Source organism: Phasianus colchicus, chromosome 21 (genome assembly GCF_987193195.1).
Source record: "Phasianus colchicus chromosome 21, bPhaCol1.hap1.1, whole genome shotgun sequence".
Lineage (NCBI taxonomy): Eukaryota > Metazoa > Chordata > Aves > Galliformes > Phasianidae > Phasianus > Phasianus colchicus.
Genome location: NC_143456.1, coordinates 9,573,171 through 9,591,542, shown reverse-complemented (window position 1 = coordinate 9,591,542; position 18,372 = coordinate 9,573,171). Strand labels below are relative to the sequence as shown.

General features: G+C 48.0%; 1 protein-coding gene across 15 annotated transcripts in view; it reads left to right on the top strand.

The window, feature by feature from the left end:
• The window catches only part of MSI2 (musashi RNA binding protein 2), a 185,744-nt gene extending 168,280 nt beyond the window's left edge, over window positions 1-17,464 (top strand). For 10 of the 15 annotated variants that reach the window (XM_090122352.1, XM_090122351.1, XM_031591449.2 and 7 more), the window contains 3 exons: window positions 12,599-12,807; window positions 14,516-14,593; window positions 16,237-17,464. In XM_090122352.1, coding sequence (XP_089978478.1) covers window positions 12,599-12,807; window positions 14,516-14,557 — 251 coding nt within the window. In that variant the 3' untranslated portion in view covers window positions 14,558-14,593; window positions 16,237-17,464. The remainder of the gene's footprint in view (window positions 1-12,598; window positions 12,808-14,515; window positions 14,594-16,236) is intronic. The other 5 variants (XM_031591450.2, XM_090122347.1, XM_090122345.1 and 2 more) reach the window with 2 other exon arrangements.
• Window positions 17,465-18,372: the final 908 nt, after the last annotated feature.

The window sequence follows — 18,372 nt, the reverse complement described above, 5'->3', positions numbered from 1 at the left end:
CAGCCTGTTACTCGTCCATATTAGCCCATAGAATCATTTGTTAGCAGTTGTAGACCAGATGTGCCGAATGCAAATCACTCCGTTTGGGTGTCTAAATAATGCCATGTGTGCGAAGCAGCTTCCTGCAGACCGTCCCAAGACATAAAGCAATTGTTTTTAGGTCATAAACCTTAAATCTTGTTATGCAACAGAGACTCTGAGCTAGTGGTGGTTTGTATTCATTGCCATGTCACCGAGCTTAAGGGAGTCTTTTGTAAATGAAGATGTAATGTTTCATGAATAGTGGCATTAGGAGCTTGAGACGAGTTCATCATCTTTGCCGTCAACCCAGCGAGCAGCATTGCTTCTGGTGCCCAGGTGTGTGCACGAGGCTTTGGGAAGTCTTTCCCAAATGAAGTTGTAGTCTATAGGTTTAGCAGGCGGCAGGTGAGATCCCAACTGAGAGTCTGTTTCGTTGGTTGGTTGTCAGAGGACACCCTGCTGGGAGCAGCTGGGATATCAAGGTGTGGGCGCACGCTCCCTGCTTCCTCCTCCTCCTCCTCCTCCTCCTCCTTCGAAGCACTGTGCTGAGCCCATGGTCCTGCTCTGCTGGGGGATCTGGGTTCAGCAGAGCTGCCAGGGGGAATAAGGTTTTCCGAGGGCTTTCAAAGTGTAGTTAAGAATTTGTATCTGCTCCTTAGCTCTAACAGAGCATAAAGTAAATCAGCCAAACAGCTTGGATGGAGCTGACCCAGCGGCAGCCTATGCAGAGCAATCGGAGCCGCCCGTATCGCTTCCCTGATTGCTGCCGAGGAGCCGAGGTACTCATGTATCAAGAGGGAGAATTACGTCCCCTTTTGATCTCGATCTGCCAAAGAGACGGGGGACCCACTGTTTAATGCACAAGGCGTGTGATGTAGTGAAGAGTGTGTCTGAAAGTTAGCAGAGCGACAAATTGCGAGGGGCTTAGGAATCCTTGTCTTACACTTAAGGAAGGTGCTCTAAAAATGTAATATCGCCATTAGGCGCCCATAGTGTTGGCAAATTGCAGCCATAAAGAGCTGGACCACGGCTGGGCGGTGCGGGGGGAGTGACACCAGCACGGGGCTGAGCAGGGATGCACTGAGGTGATGTGGCAATGAGGGATTTATGCAGCCTGCGAAAGGGGCTCCCTGCGGCATGGCCGCTCAGATGGAACTGCTCCCCTCCTTTTATTTTGCTACATAAAAGTACATAAAATTTAATCCAAGCTATGTAATCTCAAAAGCCAGAACCTAACAAGTGGACCACTTGGGAGCAGCAAGCAGGCTGAAATTTCTCACTCCACTGGAACAGCCAGTAATTATGTGACAGAGGCTGGCAATCGGAGCTCTGCACGGCTGGAGCTTCAAAAAATTAATGGCTGCATCAGATGTTATCTTCTGCTTATCTTCCTAGCAGAGGCAGGCAGTGCTGGAGAGTGATGCAGACGGTCAGCAGAGAGGGGTGGGATGGAGAACCTCACACCTCTTCATACACTTGCAGTGGGGGAACACAAAGACCAGAGTCTGAAAGGAGGTTATAGAGTGCTGGGAGTCTGCCTCCGCTCCAGGTAATGGGTAGGATGAGAGGTGATGGTCTCATGTTGTCCCAGGAATGGTCAGGTTGGAGTATGAGGAACAATTTTTTCTCCAAAAGGGCGATCAGGTGCTGGCACAGGGAGTGGGGGGGTCACCGTCCCTCCAGGTGTTCCAGATCTGTGGGGATGTGGAGCTGAGGGATACAGTCAGTTGTGCAGTGGGATGGCTTGGGTCAGACTTAGTGATCTTGGAGGTCTCCTCCAAACTTAATGCTTCTACGGTTCTGTGATTCTGTTTTGTGTCAGCTGGGAGGTCTTGTGCCAATCCTGGCTGGTTCCAGCCCCGCAAGGGTTCTCTCCTCGGGCTACACGAGCCCCGCTCATCGGCTTTTCCTCTTGGGCTGAGCTCCTTCCAGGGCCATGTAGGCAGTTTGGCAGATTTAAAGCCATTTGGTGCTGCTGTGATTAGGTCTCAACCTCAGCAGCAGTCGCTCTGCACAGGGCTCCTGGCTGAGGTCTGTTGTGGTTTAAATACATCAGCCTTAATCAATAATTTCATAATAGAAAACCTTGTGCACTTGATAAATCGTCTCCTGTGCAATTAGTGACCACCTCTGAGTGCAGACTTAAGCATGGCGTAAGTTAATCTTTCATGAATTTAGCGGCTAACTTTTAATAGTCTTTTCAATCAGGAGAATTATTTTCAGTGGGAAACAGGTCCCAGCAGAGACCCCACTGCCTCCAGGCACGCGGAGCTGATGCCCCTGCAGCCATGGGATGGACTGAGCACAGCGGGCTCTGCCCCATTAGTGCCACAACTCTGAGTGTGACATAGCATGCATTTTACAGACCCACTGCTGTATTTGCATGCTCTAAATGCTTTAGAAGTAAGTACGTAACTACAGTGCTGTTGGGTTTGATGTTTTGGGGTTTTTTTTTTCTGATTTTAGAGAAAGAAAAGTGAAACAGAAGCAGTGACGTTTTTCCTTGCAGCGAGTGCTCGCATGCGTCTGGCTCAGGATTAGCACAAGGCGCAGGGTGGATTAGGAGTTGCAGGAGAATGCAGAATTGGTCTTTGGGTGCATAAAGCTGAGCTCTTTAAAACCGATCCGTTCATACAGCTGGGGCTGCTCAGAGGCATCTCCTGGCGGTCAGAGCCTGGCGCTGTGTGCAGGGGGGGCCCCCAGATGCCCAAGGTAAGCGGGTGTCCCTGCACATCGTGGTGCCATACAGCCCCAGGGTGGTTGTGATTTTCCTCCTGTATTGTCTGTTACTGTACAAAAGGCTTCGATTTAAAATTAACGGGAGTGATAGCCAGTTAATGCGTTACAGTAGGAGGCCAGAGTTTCTGTTGCTATGGCAATGGAGTTCGGCTCATTTGTTTTGTAGATGAGTAATTACTACGCAATTAGAGTGGGCTAAAAATAAAGGGGCCTTTTGTTCCCTGTTACTCATTAATATTAATAAAAGACCTGTCCAGGCCGTGGTAAACAATTAATGCAGATGTGGTGCCCATGGTAAAAGTAGCAACAGATTTCATGTTACCCAGCAAGAGGTGAAAGTGGCGTCTCTACTTAGTTTGGCTCTTGCTCATCTTATGTAGAAAAATGATGGGGGAGGCCTGCTCTGCACAGGGTCACACACCCAGCCTGCTGCTGGCCGGGCACTCGGTGCTGAGAGCCACAGCCCCATGTGTGCACATGGCAGTGCTGGCTGGCCCTGTCGTGCTGCAGTGCGGGAGCCTCCCAGCCAGCCCAGCCTGGAGCAGTGCAGGCACCGCTGCTGGAATGGCAGCCCGGTGTGCCCAGCACCACAAGAGAGCAAGAGGAGATGGTCCCAAGCACTTTGTGTGAAGCATGCAAGCACTGGAACACGGCAGATTTCAAATGGGCCGTAACATCGGCTGAATGGACAGCGAAGGCTGCTGGTCGGGCACTGACACAGGCTGTCCAGCGAGCAGGTGGGTTCCCGTCCTTGCAGGTGTTCCAGGACCGTAGCTGTGTGGCATTTGGGGATGTGCCTAGTGGGCATGGTGGGGGTGGGGGTGGGGTTGGCCTTGGTGGTCTCAGAGGTCTTCTCAAACCTTAATGGCGATGACTGGACATGGTGGGTTGGTGGTTGGATGAGGTGATCTTCTCCAGCCTTACTGCTTCTGTGACTGATTTGCTGAAGGTGGCAAACAGGACAGCCATTATCTCAGATTTACTTGCTGGCCTCCATGTAGGTGGGGGGACCCGGCTGTAGCCCTGGTGCTCAGCACCCGCAGCGCTGTGTGCAAACACCACCAGCGAGGGGCAGCAGCACGGCCCAAAGTGCTGGAGTGGTGGTTGGGGGATTGCAGAAAAATGGAAACCGCCTCCCTCCCAAAGTGTTTAACTAATGGAGGGAAACGTAGCACAGCCTTTGTAAGGTCGACATTTGTTTGTTGTTAAGGATCTAATTAGAAACATGAGAGGGAGCTGAATGGCTGCTTGCTCGGCTAATTAGCGACATGCACGAAGACCACTTTGAACTTCAAGGACACAAAGCTATTAGCGCTTACATCAAAAATGGATTAAACTTCTGTGCTTTTATAATGATTAAAGATGAGCTGCTTGAGAGGAAATCCTTTTGTGGGGTTGTGACAAGCACCGGCTCCCTGATTGCAGCTCCTGCAAGTGGAGCTTTGTGTGGCCTCCGCGTCAGCTCGGTGCGCGTGGCACTGCCAGCTTGCAGGACAGAGAATGTGATTAGGCAATAAATATTGATCGCTTGCAAAAACGGTACAGCCAAGCTGGAAAGTACAGAACTTAGAAAAGCTGCACTTGAGTACATGGAATGTTGTGGGTTTGGTTTTTGGTTTATTGTTGGGTTTTTTTTTTTTGGCAAATCAATGCACAGCTTCCAGATGTGGCTGATGCTTTGAGGGAGCCAAGTGTGGCCTTCAGCAGGAGCAGGTGCTGCTCGCATGTTTGCAGGGTGCACTGAAGGACAGGAGTTGGTTTTTAAGCATTTGCTCCACTTGAATTTCCGGTGTACACAACTCTGTAACACAGGGGAGCGGAGGCAGGAGCAGTTCCATAGGATCACAATTGTCATCATCACACCGGCACATCCAGCGTGGTGCATAACAGCTGGGATTGCTGCTAGGTGCAGGCCTGGAGGTGTGAATAAGGAGGGGTCAAGCACTGCCCCGTCCCTGCTCAGTTCCAGCTGTAATTGCTGTGCTTGGGAACCTGCTCGCCTCCCGCTGCTTTCTGTCGGTATCCTGGCGATAGTTCGATGTGTGAAGCCATTTCCGAAAGGGCTGCAGAGACAGAACAACCTTTTAAAGTGTGACTGCAGATAGAAAATACGGTACAAATAGTGTCTTGTTAAGGCAGATAGCAGCTCACGGCTCTCAGCCTATCGCCACCAATTTGCTGATGAGCCCCGCGGTTGTTCTGCAGTTTGTCCCTGCAGGCAGGGGGGGCTGCCGGCCCTCCCTGGGGCTGTGCTGGGTCTCCACAGGCAGCACCAACCTGGCTGTCCTGGGAAGAATGCCTCCGGCTGTCAGCACTGACAGAGGATCTGCCTGCCCCGGGGCTTACCAAGAGGGGTTTGCTTTTCAGGTGTGCTTGGAAGGAGCACGAGCAAAGCACAGCCCTGTACAGCTCTGCACAGTGCTGTGTTGAGCAGTGCCTCTAATTGCAGTGCTGGCTTCTCTGCTTTCCTGTCTGTCTCCCACTTTTGTACTCAGCTAGTTGGGAGCTGTTTGTGTGCTGCTGTTCTCTAGGATGTCTGTGTGTTTCCAGCTCATTATTTTGGAGACATTTTCTAGTTTGAGCATTGATCTGAACTGGAGGTGTGCCACGTGCAGTTTGTCTCAGACATGAAACAAAGCTGCATGTAAAAAGGCAGGTAGAGGAAAGTGATGCCTCTGATAGTTCGGCCTGACCACAAACAAATGTGTTTGTGCCTCCAGCAGGAGCTGTGTGCAATGGCTGGGATATAACAAAAGAGTCTGGATGCAAACACTGAATTCTTAATGCTGTGTCTGTGTGCTCCTGCAGTCTGAATGGCAAGCAAGAACCAGGAGCATTGACGTCTTATTTCACGCTGACATTAATTTGTACATCCATGGCTGAGTAAATCACATCTGGGCAGTTAGCATCTCAGAACAGCAAGGTGCGAGCTCTCTTCAGCTGCAGCAGTGAGTGCTCGAGGAATTAGCGCTGGCCCAGCTCTCCGTGAGGTGGGTGCAGTTCTGGCTACTGGTAGGGTCCTTGTGAGGCTCTAAGCACTACTGATTGAGTTTTGCAGGCAGTGCAGGAGTGTCTCTGTGCCCCATCCTGTGGCTGGTTATTTAAAGTATCAGCATCACACTGTGCCTGCTGGTCCATTAGTCATGCACAAAGATGTGGTTATTGGTGTTCATGCTACGGGACACATGGGATGCCTGAGAAATCAGGAGGGAAGCAATCTGTGCTGCACCAGTAGCCCTGGTTTTTAGTGATGTCCTCTGCAGCATTTGTACTTGGCTCTTTCAAAGTCAGTGCAGCAGGTTTGAATGCTTGGATGCCTCTTGGGGAAATTCCCAACTTCCAGGTACTGCAGCACAGTGTCAGAGAGGTTTAAGGAAGTAGCTAAAAGCATCCTTTACTCCACATGGCTGTCTGTAGTCACTGTAATATCTCATGGAATTAGATCTAAGTACTCTTTAGCTACAAGTGATGTTCCTTCTGCAAGAATCCAGGCAGCTTCTCTGACCTGCCATGAATCAAATTCAATCCCAGGTGAGCTGAATCGATGCCCCAAGCACGGTGTTGTCGCTGTCCCAGCTGTCCCCATGGCCCATTCCCCGCCCCAATCCATACCCGTTCCATCACCAGTGCTAAATGTTACCCTATTGTTTCCTCCTTCAAGCTGGAAGCTGACGTTTGCAGCACATTATATGAATTTTTCATGAAGATAGAAACAGCCTAATCTTGTGAGCTTTGAGTCTTGGTAGTGGGTAATGGCTTTGATTTAAAGCATTTTGTCTTAATGATAGTTATATTGAAAATTTCCTGCTGCTTTCAAGCACGTGGAGTTATTATCATAAACATTGGTGGTAGAAATGCCTGCCAAATTGTGCGTGGCTGTTTATGGCAGATGAGAGAGTCATCCAGAAATTAGAGCTCTGAATCAACAAGTTGTTGAGAAGTGTGTTGGTACGGAAGGGCTCCGTCAGCTGCGTGGCACTGCACCGGGCGCGGGGAGAAGTGCGGGGCAGGGGCTGAGCGGGCGCTTCCACTTGGCTTGCTTCCTTATGTCATTCCTTGTAGAGAGCCTCTTGTGTTTGCTTCTCTTGGAAAAATGAGCAGATGCATGCTTTGTAAATGAGGATGTGTTTCTAAGGGAATATTTCACTCTTCTCTTTTTTTTTTTCTCACATGTGTTGCTTTGCTCTTTGTGCTGTGTTCCGTAGCATCACCCGCTCTGAGCAGCACCTCCACCAGGGCCTGTGGCCAAACTCTGCTTCCAGCAATGCCAGAAGCAGATTAGCTCAGCAGCACTGATTGTGTCCCAGGGAATATGAGCCCTCCCTGGGATGCGGTTGATTGTCATTGGGCAGTCCTCAGGAGTGCTGCTTAGTGCTTGCTGGTGGTGCAGGCCGATTTCCTCTGGTGTCTGCGGGAGGGGGTGGCCGTGGGGACAGCTGTGGGCAAGGAGCGGCTGCAGGCAGTGCTCAGCTGCTCTCTCCATGAGGAGATGCATTTCTGGCTGCGATAACAGGGTGCTGTATTTCATCCTCTGCCTCTTCTTGAGGAGGAAATGCAGTAAATCATGGGGTGGTTTCTTGCAAAGTTGAGGTTTCCCTTGTGCCTGCGCAGTGGTGGGGAATGCAGCCACGGGTTGTGCGCTGCTCTTTGCGTTGCTTTTTTTTTTCAACTTTTGAAATCTTTGTAGAATAATCGTAAAACAAGCACAGCAGTGATTACTGAACCCCTTTCCCTCTCTCTTTACCTTCAATGACTTGAGTTTATTTGGGTGGGATTTCAGCATCCAGCTTGCTGTGCTTTACCCATCTGTTTCCATCTCCCCTCCCAGAGAGGCATCTGAATCCTCGTTAGTGCAATGCACAGCTTGCTAAGGCAAATGTCATAATGAATCCTGACTTAGAAATTTCTCAAGAGTTCATCAGAAGAGAGTTTATCTTTCAGTGCTGACCTTTCCTGTTGCACGTGGATTAATGTACGAGCGGGTCTGTGCTAACACGGCAGTTTGCAGGAGCTCCTGGAGCTCCCTGCAGGGTGTGCAGTGCTGAGCCCACAGCTTCAGCCAGGGCTGCCAGCTCTGCTCTGCACCCCACATGCAGCTCCCTGCTGGAACAGTGTGTTGAGAAGTGCTTCATATGCATTCAGTGTGTGCAGAGAGCCCTGCGGAAGGATGCCGAGGTGAGTTAGTAGTAAAAGAACCTTGCTCAATGTAGTGCTGTCTTGAGGTTACAGATGCATTTTAAAATTAGCTCCAAATTGACATTTATTTTAGCAGAAGGCTCTCTGCTCAACCAGAGCAGTGCTCGGGGAGTGAGTGCAGTGAGTGTGCAGGGATCAGGGTCTTCTCTGTAAGGAAAAGCAAATTCTCAGGGAAGCAAACACTGCAGGAAGTGTCTTTGTTCTCATCACTCAGCTGCTGTCACTTGTTTTCCTTAGGTGTAGGAAGAACTTCCCCAACCGAGAGGATGGGGCTGTCTGGGGTTGAGGCTGGTTAGCTGTGACTTACAGGCACATCTAATCTTTTTCACATCCCTCCCACATCGATCTGATGTGGGGCTTTGTGGTGACACTGGGACTGAAAATCATGCATAGTGGAAACCCTTGTGTTGGAGGTACCAAGTCATAGTTTCAGGGCTGTGAAAACATCCAGTGCAGGATGGTTCCCTGTGCAATCAGTTGATAAATTGGAGCTCAATTCCGATCCTGATGGAAACAGGTCTGGTGGCTGCCATGGCTCCCCGAGTGCTTGAGATGGGAGGGCATCGCCTGCTGGGACCCACAGGAAAGCAGTAAGGCTCTGCTCAGCACTGACCGGAGAGATCTGTGGCTCGCTGCTCTCCTCCAGAACAGCACAATCCCTGCTAGTCTGCCAGCAGTGCACTTCCCAACATCCACCCTTGGTTATTCCCAGCTCTGTCTGCCGATGTCTGACCAGGGGAATGTCTCAGTTGCTTTGCAGGCCAGGTGCTTTAATCTCAGTGCTCTGTGCCTCTGCACCCAACAGCACCCACAGCTCTTGGACAGCTTCTGCTGTGAGCTGACAGCTTTGTCCCTCTCCACAGTCTTAATTTTTCTTTGAGGGCTGAAATGGCATCCAGAGTCAGGAGAGTTTTGTATTTTGTTTTCTGCTTCATTTTAGTCTCAGATTACTTGCAGGTTTGTGTAGAACAGATTTCTTTTCAGGCTTTTCTTACCCAAATGCACTGCATTCTGCATGTTGGGAAAGTCATTCAAGGTCCCTTTGCTGTTGTTTCAAAGCGATCGTAAAAGTGCCTCCAGCTCTAGGTGCGCTTCAGTGCAGCTATTGTAAGAAGACAAATATTTAGCAACTCAACATGGCTGAGTGAATCGTTAAAGTACGGCTTTCTCAGGACTGTTTAGTCTCCTGGTAATTATGAGAGCTTTTCTATTTCATTTATCGGGTCTGGAGCAAAGTGTCAGCTCTGTAAAAGCTTCCAAGCCTTTCTGTGAAGTTCTGCAAACAGCTGTTAGCAGGCGGTGCACAAAGTGCTGCCTGGGCACCCCGCGCCCCGCGGAGCTGTGCGAGCCGAGCGGTGGGCGTGCTTTTGTGTCACACGTTTGTCTGCAGCCACTTCTGTGATCATCAGGATGTAGTACCAAATTGATGCTCAAGAGATAGAAAATTGCCTTTTTCTTGCATTACATACCTACAATCAGAAGGATGTTGAATAAACAGCTGCCAACTCCTTCCGCACGTACGCGAGCTGGTATTCCTGAATTTCTTAGAGCTGTAAATGGCTGGGGCTGGGCTGCTTTGGGGGATGGAGCATCTCACTGTGGCTCCTTGGTGCTCGGTTTGCTTTCAGTGAGGTTTGGGACAGGCTGAGTACATCTCCTTATTTTCTGTGCATGGACTTGTAACTGTGGGTTAATGATGCAGAGGGCTGCTGTGTGTGTGTCCAGTCCGCTGCTCCCACTCACACTTGGTTCAGGGGCTGGCTCAGCTCCTCATCCTGCAGCTGCAGAGGTCACAGAGGTGTCCATTCATAGGACATTTGACTTGCAGCACCCCAGCAGCCTTACTTACTCCATGCATCTCACTGGGGCTGGCTGCAGTGCATGAGTCCCACTTGCTGTGGTGCAAAGTGAAGGGCAGCCCTTGTGTCACACAGCAGCTGCAGGGTGCCCCACTGCCAGCCCAGTACCATTTTGAAATGGTGTAATATTTGATCACTATATCTCAAAATTAAATATTGAGGCATGTTCGTGCCAGCCTTGACGTGCCATTGCCATCAGTGGGCTGCATCAGAGATGAATATGGCCTTGCACCCCAACTTTGATTTTTAATTAAATGCTTCGTGCACCTCTAGATGAGAGCTGTGTGATTTGGGGACCATGTCTTCTTATTGGTGCAATTTGCACTTTTTCCCAGCAAGCACACACTGCAGGAAGGCAGCTGTGCAAGGAACAGGGCCACACTGCAGGGCTGTGGGCTGGGAGCTGCACGTGGGCTCCATGCAGAGCCCTGCTCACCCCGTGTGCCTCATGCCATGGCTGTCTGCAGCTGTACTCATACTCTATGCTTTGGCACCCTCCGTCTCTAAAGAACGTGTTAAAGAACGTTAAGACCAGATTGGATGGGCCCTGGGCAGCCTGGTCTAGTATGAAATGGGGAGGTTGGTGGCCCTGCATGTGGCATGGGGATTGGACATTCAGGGTCCTTGAGGTCCCTTCCAACCCTGGCCGTTCTGTGATTCTGTGAACGTATCCCTGTGTCCCCGCCAGGCGCAGGGCATGGCCTGCCTGCAGAGTGTGTGGGGCTGAAACGCCCACGTCCATTTTGTTCAACCAGGAGGAAGAAAAGGAGAGGAAAAAAGCACTGGCTTATAGTAATAAAGGGCTTTTGAACATCTCAGCTGGATATTTTTCTTCATGAGTGAGAAGGCCAAATGCTATCTTGACATTTAATCTTTAATAATAAAAAAAGGTACTTTGTTTGCCAGTGAATTCCAAAATAATCTGTTTACTCTCTCATGCCTTATTACTTTTAACTTGCCAGCTTAGATGACCTACTTACTTTTCCCTGCTACCACTTTACAGCCACATAAAACCATTTACTTTGCAACATTTACTTCCCTGTCATTGCGGAGCCAACAGTTGCCGTGTTTTTGACTGGTTGATCCGTTGGGTTGAGGAACGCGTGCCGTCAGCGCGTTGAGGACGGTCAGGGACCCGCAGCAGCACGGCGAGTTGCCCCAGTTTCTCACTGATGTGTGGCTGCTGCAGTTTGCAGTGCCGGCCTGCAGCCCGGTCTGCCTCTCGGGAGCCTTGCTGTGGGCCACTCCTGTGGGGCAGGCGGGTCTTGCCCTGCTGTGCTGTTTGTCCCCAATAATCCCTGCTCTGTGTTGACCTGCAGGCTGGTGGCAGGGCTTACGGCAGGCTGTCAAACTCTATGAGCTCTTCAGGTGCATGGCGGAGGCAGGCAGGGAGCTGCAGTTGGAGGAGGAGGCTGAGGGAGTTGTGGTGCAGGCTGAGCACGGAGGTGATGTGAGTTGCCAGTTGTGCCCGTTGGCACGGCTCCAGGGAGGTTGTGGTGGTGCTGTGGCCATGTGGTCGTTGTGGCTGGGCAGAGCCTGCGTTCAGGGCATCCTTAAGGGCCGTTTGTCCAGGACTGAGCTGTGAGAGTGTGGTCAATCAGGCTACAGTGCCAGGTCAGCAGCACCATGTAGGCAGTGCTCCATTGGCAGTGCCGTGTCAGCAGTGCCATGTTGGCAGGGCTTTGTTGGCAGGTCGTGTTGGCAGGGCCATAAGGGCCGTGTTGGCAGGGCCGTGTTGGCAGGGCCGTGTTGGCAGGCCTCTCCCGCTTCCAGCGCCATCCCCATCCGCTCTCCCTGCCGCTGACTTTTCTTTCACATCAAATCCTCTTACTCATAAACTTCACATCCAAGAACAACAGTGAGGAATGGCAGAAGCCTGATCATCTAACATGCTTTAATATCTAAATCTGTTCTTCAGTATCATTCTTGTTTACATTGTTTTTCTGTCTCAAAAAACATATATGTGAAGGGAGGAAAAAAAATAAAATTTCCTTTTACTTCCACATTAGGAGGTGAGTTGCCATACACCCTCTGGAATTCTTTTTTTGCTTTGAATCTTTATTTATTTGTTTAATTTTGGTTGATGTCCCCCCAACATGGTTTTGGAGATGAAGGTAGGTCTTCGATCTCCAAATCTAAAGAAAGGCAAATTAAATAAAACAATACTCTCCTTGGTCATACCTAAAAAATAAACCCAAACTGTTCCATTCCATACCATTAAAAAAAAAACAAATTAACTGTTAAGCTATTTCTACAGCTTACCAATTTAAAAGGGCAGGTTTTTTTCCGAAGTATCAAATGGATCCAAAATGGTTTTACTAGATGCGATTGAAGTTATTTGCTGTCAACATTTTAATATCAATATTACCACAATGTGTAGTCTCAAACTAGTTCCTTTGTAGTTTGCATGGGATGTGAATGCTGTCTCGGCGTGCCCAGACCTAGAGAACTTGTTACTACTGCATGAGCATCAAGTCAGATGTTGAAAAATATCTATTATATTTTGTGATAATTTGGTAAAAATGAGCACCTACAGTCTCTGGTTGCAGTAGTGTGTTGAATGATCGTTCTTTTTTTTTTATATATATTCATATATATATTTTGGAGCTCTAAGCTTCGTAGTGGTACGGGCTGACTATTATTCAGTACTTGCTCTCCTTTCGCATGGCCTTGGTTAAGTGTTAGAAGTTGGGCCTAGGCTGTTTATTCTGGTGTTTGGCTTTGTAATAACGGTGCATGCCCGGCGTCTGGCCTCATACCCAGCTTTATTCTCTGCACACCAGTCTTGAATAGCTACAGTGCTCAACCGAATTTTGGCGCACCCGCTTCCCCGGCAGGCTCCAACCCAGCCCGGCCCGGAGGCTTCCCTGGGGCCAACAGCCCTGGGCCCGTCGCAGACCTGTACGGCACGGCCAGCCAGGACTCCGGCGTCGGCAACTACATAAGTGCTGCCAGCCCACAGCCGGGCTCCGGCTTCAGCCACGGGATCGCCGTGAGTACCGCGCGCCGGGAGGGGCGTTACTGCGTGGGGCGGCGGGGTTTGGTATCTTTTTCGATGACTGTATGATGAGCCGGTCTGCGCACAGCTCCTGCAGCCTCCGGCACTGTGCATAACCCTCCGCAGTTGCTGAGGTTCCTTGCAGCCCTGCACTCTGCTGTCCCAGAGCCGCTGGAGTTGCGATGCAGACTGGAAACACTTGTCTGAGCCTGAGCTGCACAAGCGTGGCGTGTTTTGAAAGGCCTTATTTAACTGATACAAGCTTCTGCTTGTCTAGATGGTCTTCCCATCAGTGGAACAGCCCGTTGAGGCCACTGTGCTGCTTGCAGGCAGTGTGCCTGGCCTCTCCTCCCACCCAGAGGAGGAGAAGGGTTCCCTGGGACACCAGGCCTGCCCGTGTCCCAGCAGTGGCACGGTGCCATCGGGGCTCGGAGCTTCCAGCCTCTGCCCTAACAGCATCAGTGTGCAGCAGAGGACGTGGGCATGGGAGGTGGGCGCTGCCTCATCCGGGCACCTTGAGGCGGCTTAGGGGATTGCTGATGGTCCTTAAAACCTGCAGGTCACAACTAAGTCACTTCTGTTGTGTTGTCAAGTCATTGGAAACGTATTTCTGTCATGCTGCATGGTTCTGCAGGCTCACTAATTACGGGCGATGGAAATTTGCTTAACAAAGCTGCATGCTATTTTTCAGATTGCACTGTTTTACCTGTGTGTGTTAGCATGAATGTGGTTAAACCGCTTTAGTGGCTGTCAGTCTCCAAAACAGAAAACCAGCAACCTACACTGTTTTCCCTCTTTCCATAAAATGCTGAGAAATCTTTTCCTCTCATAAAATAAACATGTCAAAGTACATGAGATTCTCCAAACTAAAATGACGGTTCTGTTCTTTGACCAAATTGGATGAGCTGGGGAATAGGAGCATAGTGCAGACAAAGTTCCTGAAATGGTGGTGTTTGTACTGCATGAACAACCGGTACCCAAAGAGACAGAGCAGCTGCTGCCCTCCACGACAGCCCTCATGCTCTGCAGTCCACTCTGGTCCTGCTGTGCACATGGCCACACAGAGGACATGGCAGCCTCTTTGGATCAGTTTGAGTACAGAGCACAGAATATGATTATTCTGCTAAGAGAAAGCTGCACCAATTCGGACCACCCCTCCTGAGACCCCCCTTTCCACTTCCCACCTGAAGACTTACTTGTTTTGGAAAATGTGAATGGCTTAACCTCGGGGGCATCCCAGTCTTTCAAGTAATGAGATGCACAATACAGGCCTTGCTGTCGTGATTTGTCTGCACTAAGACTTCTTCAAAGGCTAATTAGTATTGGATTTTCAGATTGGCAGCCTCTTAATTAAGGGGATACCCTTCATACTGGGTATACTCCAGTAACTGCAAAGGCTCTCGTAGCCCTTTTTACCTTTATATTTATTTAACACACTCCATTTACTAACCTGGATTAGAAACAAAAAAGGGAAAACCCAGAGTTTATTTTTGTAACTGAGGGAACAGGAAGGTCTTGGAAAGGTCCCTGAAGAGTTCAGCACAGAGTCATTAGTGACCAGGACAGCTTTTGGAAATACATATTCCATATTCATGCTGACAACACAGTCTTTCAAGTCCTTTGATAATTTCTTGGCAAAAATTAATAATCATCTGTTCCCATGTATAGAGCACTGATGAACTTAACAATTGTACAATTTTAGGGACCTTTGATTGCAACGGCTTTTACAAATGGATACCATTGAAACGTTACACATGGTTGGTTGCCATCTCACTTGGAGGTATTACAGTATATACCATTTGTACTTTGTGCTAAACTGCCATTTCCCTTATATTTACTTTAAGAGAACATTTTTTTTTTATCTTCAGTCTGTCTTTCCGTGGCCTTTAATCATTCTTTTCTGTGATTTATTTTATTTAAATCAATTTCATGGGTTGGAAACTGGAAGGCAGATCGGGAGCTCGAGCCCAGAGCACTTAGCACAGTAATTTGGAGACTTCAAAACCCGGCAGAAATAAACAGTGATCCCCAAACCCCTTTGGGGGAACAGCCAAGTGCCACATCATTGTCAGGGGTAGAGATTGGCTATGAATGCACCCAGCTAAAAGCAGATGAGCTCCATTGCTTCATTACCGAGAAACCATCATGCTTAATCAAGGGCTGTACCAAATATCACAGCCAGAAGATAACGTTGTAACCATAGAGCAGTTATCAGGATTTAAAAAAAATTAAAGCTAAGCAAATTAAATTAAAGACATTACCTAAGTAATGCATCCTTGGATCGCTGCCAGTTTCCTACCCTTTGAACTAAGCTCAAGTTAATTAAATGTTTAATTTTTTTGTTATTTTTTGGCCTTTGGCATATCCATCTTAGCAAACAAATATTCTTACACTGAGAGTAGCGTAGATTAGAGAAGTCAGTCAGTGAAAACTGAAAGGTGTACCCACTGAGTGCTGGATTCACCATCAGAGCTCGTGATGCAGGCAGACAGATGTGATGTGACATCTTTCATTTATTTCTTAGCCTTTAGCCCAGCGCTGTCCTCTCTCAGTGTGCACTCAGGGCTGGAGGCAGTCCAGGGGATGGGACCTGTGGAACACGTTCAGGGGCTTTAAACTGCATAAAGATAAACGTATAGGTAACTACTGGCAAATAAAGGGGTTTGCTATTTATTCTTCATCTCCCCATATACACAAGATTATCTGAAACTCTTTAATGGACTGATTCGGTCCACCACGCGCTATTGTTGTGGGAAAGAAAAAAGGTGCCCATGTGCTCCTGCTTTAATCCCCGTTACTGTTTGCACGTATCCGTGTGTGTTCTCGGGTTGATCTGTCAGAATCCATCGTGTTCTGTGGGCCTGAGCACGTGGGGCTTTGAGCAGAACATCGTAATTCAAACTAATAACGCTGCAGTGAGGGCAGTGCTCATCAGATTAATATATTGTAATCATTTTACACTTACACAGCACATCAGACTATAACCATCATTTACCGGCCAGTATTAAAACTCAAGCCATTAATGACTTAAAAACAGAAAGTGCTTTTACTGTTGCTCGTTACTAATGAAAATAGATTTCGAGAGGAGGAAATGAGCCTTGATATTAACTCTTCCAGGACCACCAGGTCTGAAGATCCCGGGGCACGCATCCCTCGTGCCGTGCAGCACCTGGGGCAGTCGGGGTGCCTGCAGCCCCCGCTGCTCATCTCCCTGCTGGCTGCACACAGCGCTCAATGCGGGCAGCAGCCACAGCTCCAGGCGTTGCACCTCCCCTTAGAACGTAACGCCGGAGTGCAGCACAGTGCCCGGGTGGATGTTGTCCCCTTGGGGAAAAGCTGGCCATCTCATGTCACTGAAGACGCGCTCTACTTTCACAGCCCTCGCTGACCCTTCCCCTGTCCTGTGCGCCCCTCTCCTTGCAGAGTCTCTCTGGATGTCCGGGCAAAACGGGGCGAAGTTTCTGAGTGGTCCCACAGTGAGGTGACATCATCAGACTTCAGCACTACATCTTCACCAACAGCAAACGAACTGGAGGTGGCACTCGACGGACTTGGGCTGTTTAAAAAAATCTCTCTCATCATCTCATGAATCTGCTGTACTATAAAAACAACAGCTTTTAAAAGTATGTATATAAAATCCATTTCTTGTTCGTTTTATTTTCTCAATGGGTTTCCCCCCTTTTTAAACCTACTCGACCCACATTTTTTGGTAGCGTTTTGACATAGTCTCGTAGCCACGTAGACCTAATTCTTTGTGTATCTCGTAGGAGCCTAACCATAGCCTAGCTGTTTATATTAAGATTTTCTTTCGTTTCCCTCCTCCCTGTGCCCCCCGGTCTCTGTAGTTGCTGTTATTGCAGGACGTGGGGCTGCGGAGCACACGGGTCGTCCCCCCTCCTTTTGTTTGTGCCGTCTTCGTTCACCCGGTTCTATTTTCGGCAATAAGGCAAGGACGACGGACTTTTGGGCGTCCTTTTTCTATAAGTGCTTTTTTTTTGTTGAAAGAGGTGATATAAGGTTTTTTGAAATCGTGAATTCTGAAAAAAAAAAAGAAACAAAAAAAAAAAAAAAAAAAAACAACCAAACACTGTAAATACAATTCCATTGAGTACATATAAACTATTAAGAAAGAGAAATACAAACTATTTTTGTGATGGAGTCAGTCTAAGGCAGTTTCTCTATTAAAACAGAAGACACAAGCGCAGGTCTGACTTGAGACCAGCTGCCCGGGTTGGCACTGCTCCCCGTCGGCGCGGTGCAGCCCGCGCTCTGGCTGTTAGTCATACGTGCACAGCTTCCCCCGTGACAGTCTCGTTGTCTTTTTAATTTAAAAACTGCTTTTCCCAGGACTGAAAAAGAAGCTCCGGTTTTCCTATTTATCGCATTTAAGGTTCGAAGCACACAGCTGCTCCGCGTTGCTGCTCCCACTGCAGGCGGAGCGGCGCAGAGCTCGCATGGGTACCTTTGTTATCCATCACTTTCTGTGTTATTAACAAATTAGGAAAGCGACTTTGGTTTGTCTGGTTTTTTTTTTTTTTTTTTTTTTTGGGAATACCTCAGTGCTACAAGTTTCACCCTAGAAGCAACGGAAGATTTTAATTTATTGTAGTTGTAAACAGAATTTAAAAAAAAAAAAAAGAAAAAAAATAAAGTATAAAACATCATTGCACTGTGACTGGTAGGGGAAAAACTGACAGTTTCCTATTTGCACATGTTTAATATTTGGCTGTTATATATATGGTCCTCTGTTGGGGGAGGAAACTTATGAAGGATATTTTTTAATTTAATTTTTTTAATATTGGTAAATAGGCCTGCAACAGCAACTAGAAGTACAACACGGTAGGTGGCATTAAGAACATACTGTAGTGTGGATATATTTCTTCTTTTTTTAACGTAATATTGACGAGTTTTATTAATATTTTTTTAAATTGTTACGTTTATAAATTTGGTACTTTAGGTACAGCCAGTATAAGACACTGAATGCGACATTTGTTAAAAAGAGCTGCTGCACTCCTATTTTTGTAAATTTTACTAACGAGTAGAATAACGTAGCCGTTCAGTAGACAAGGTAGAGAAGGCATCTGCAATGGAAGCGAGGCACCGTACTGCTCACCAGAAGGAGAAAACCTTGGGTTTTTTCTTATTTTTGAGAACAGAATCATGCTTTTTTGTGTAATATTTTCGGTTGGTTTTCTTTCTTATTTCTGAACAACCAGGTTTAAGCAAGATGCTGGACGCTTTTTAAATATTGAGACTTGATCAAGTGATACAGTAAATGAAACCATTCTTTAAAAAAAAAAATGAAAAAAAAAAAAAAGCAACAAACCAAATTCCCTGAGGTTCAGTGTACAGTCAGGGGATTTTTTATGGCTATTTTGTCAATGTTGATGATGTACTGTACTACCGGTTGGTTTTCCTCTCCATTCCCTGTCACCTCATAGAATATTCTTTGTTGATCATTGTTGTATGTTAATAGTGTATAAAATGGCTATCTTGTAAGAGTGCTGTCCTGATGCTAGTGTAGTGAATCTTCCCCTTCTCTCTTCCTCTTCTAGTACA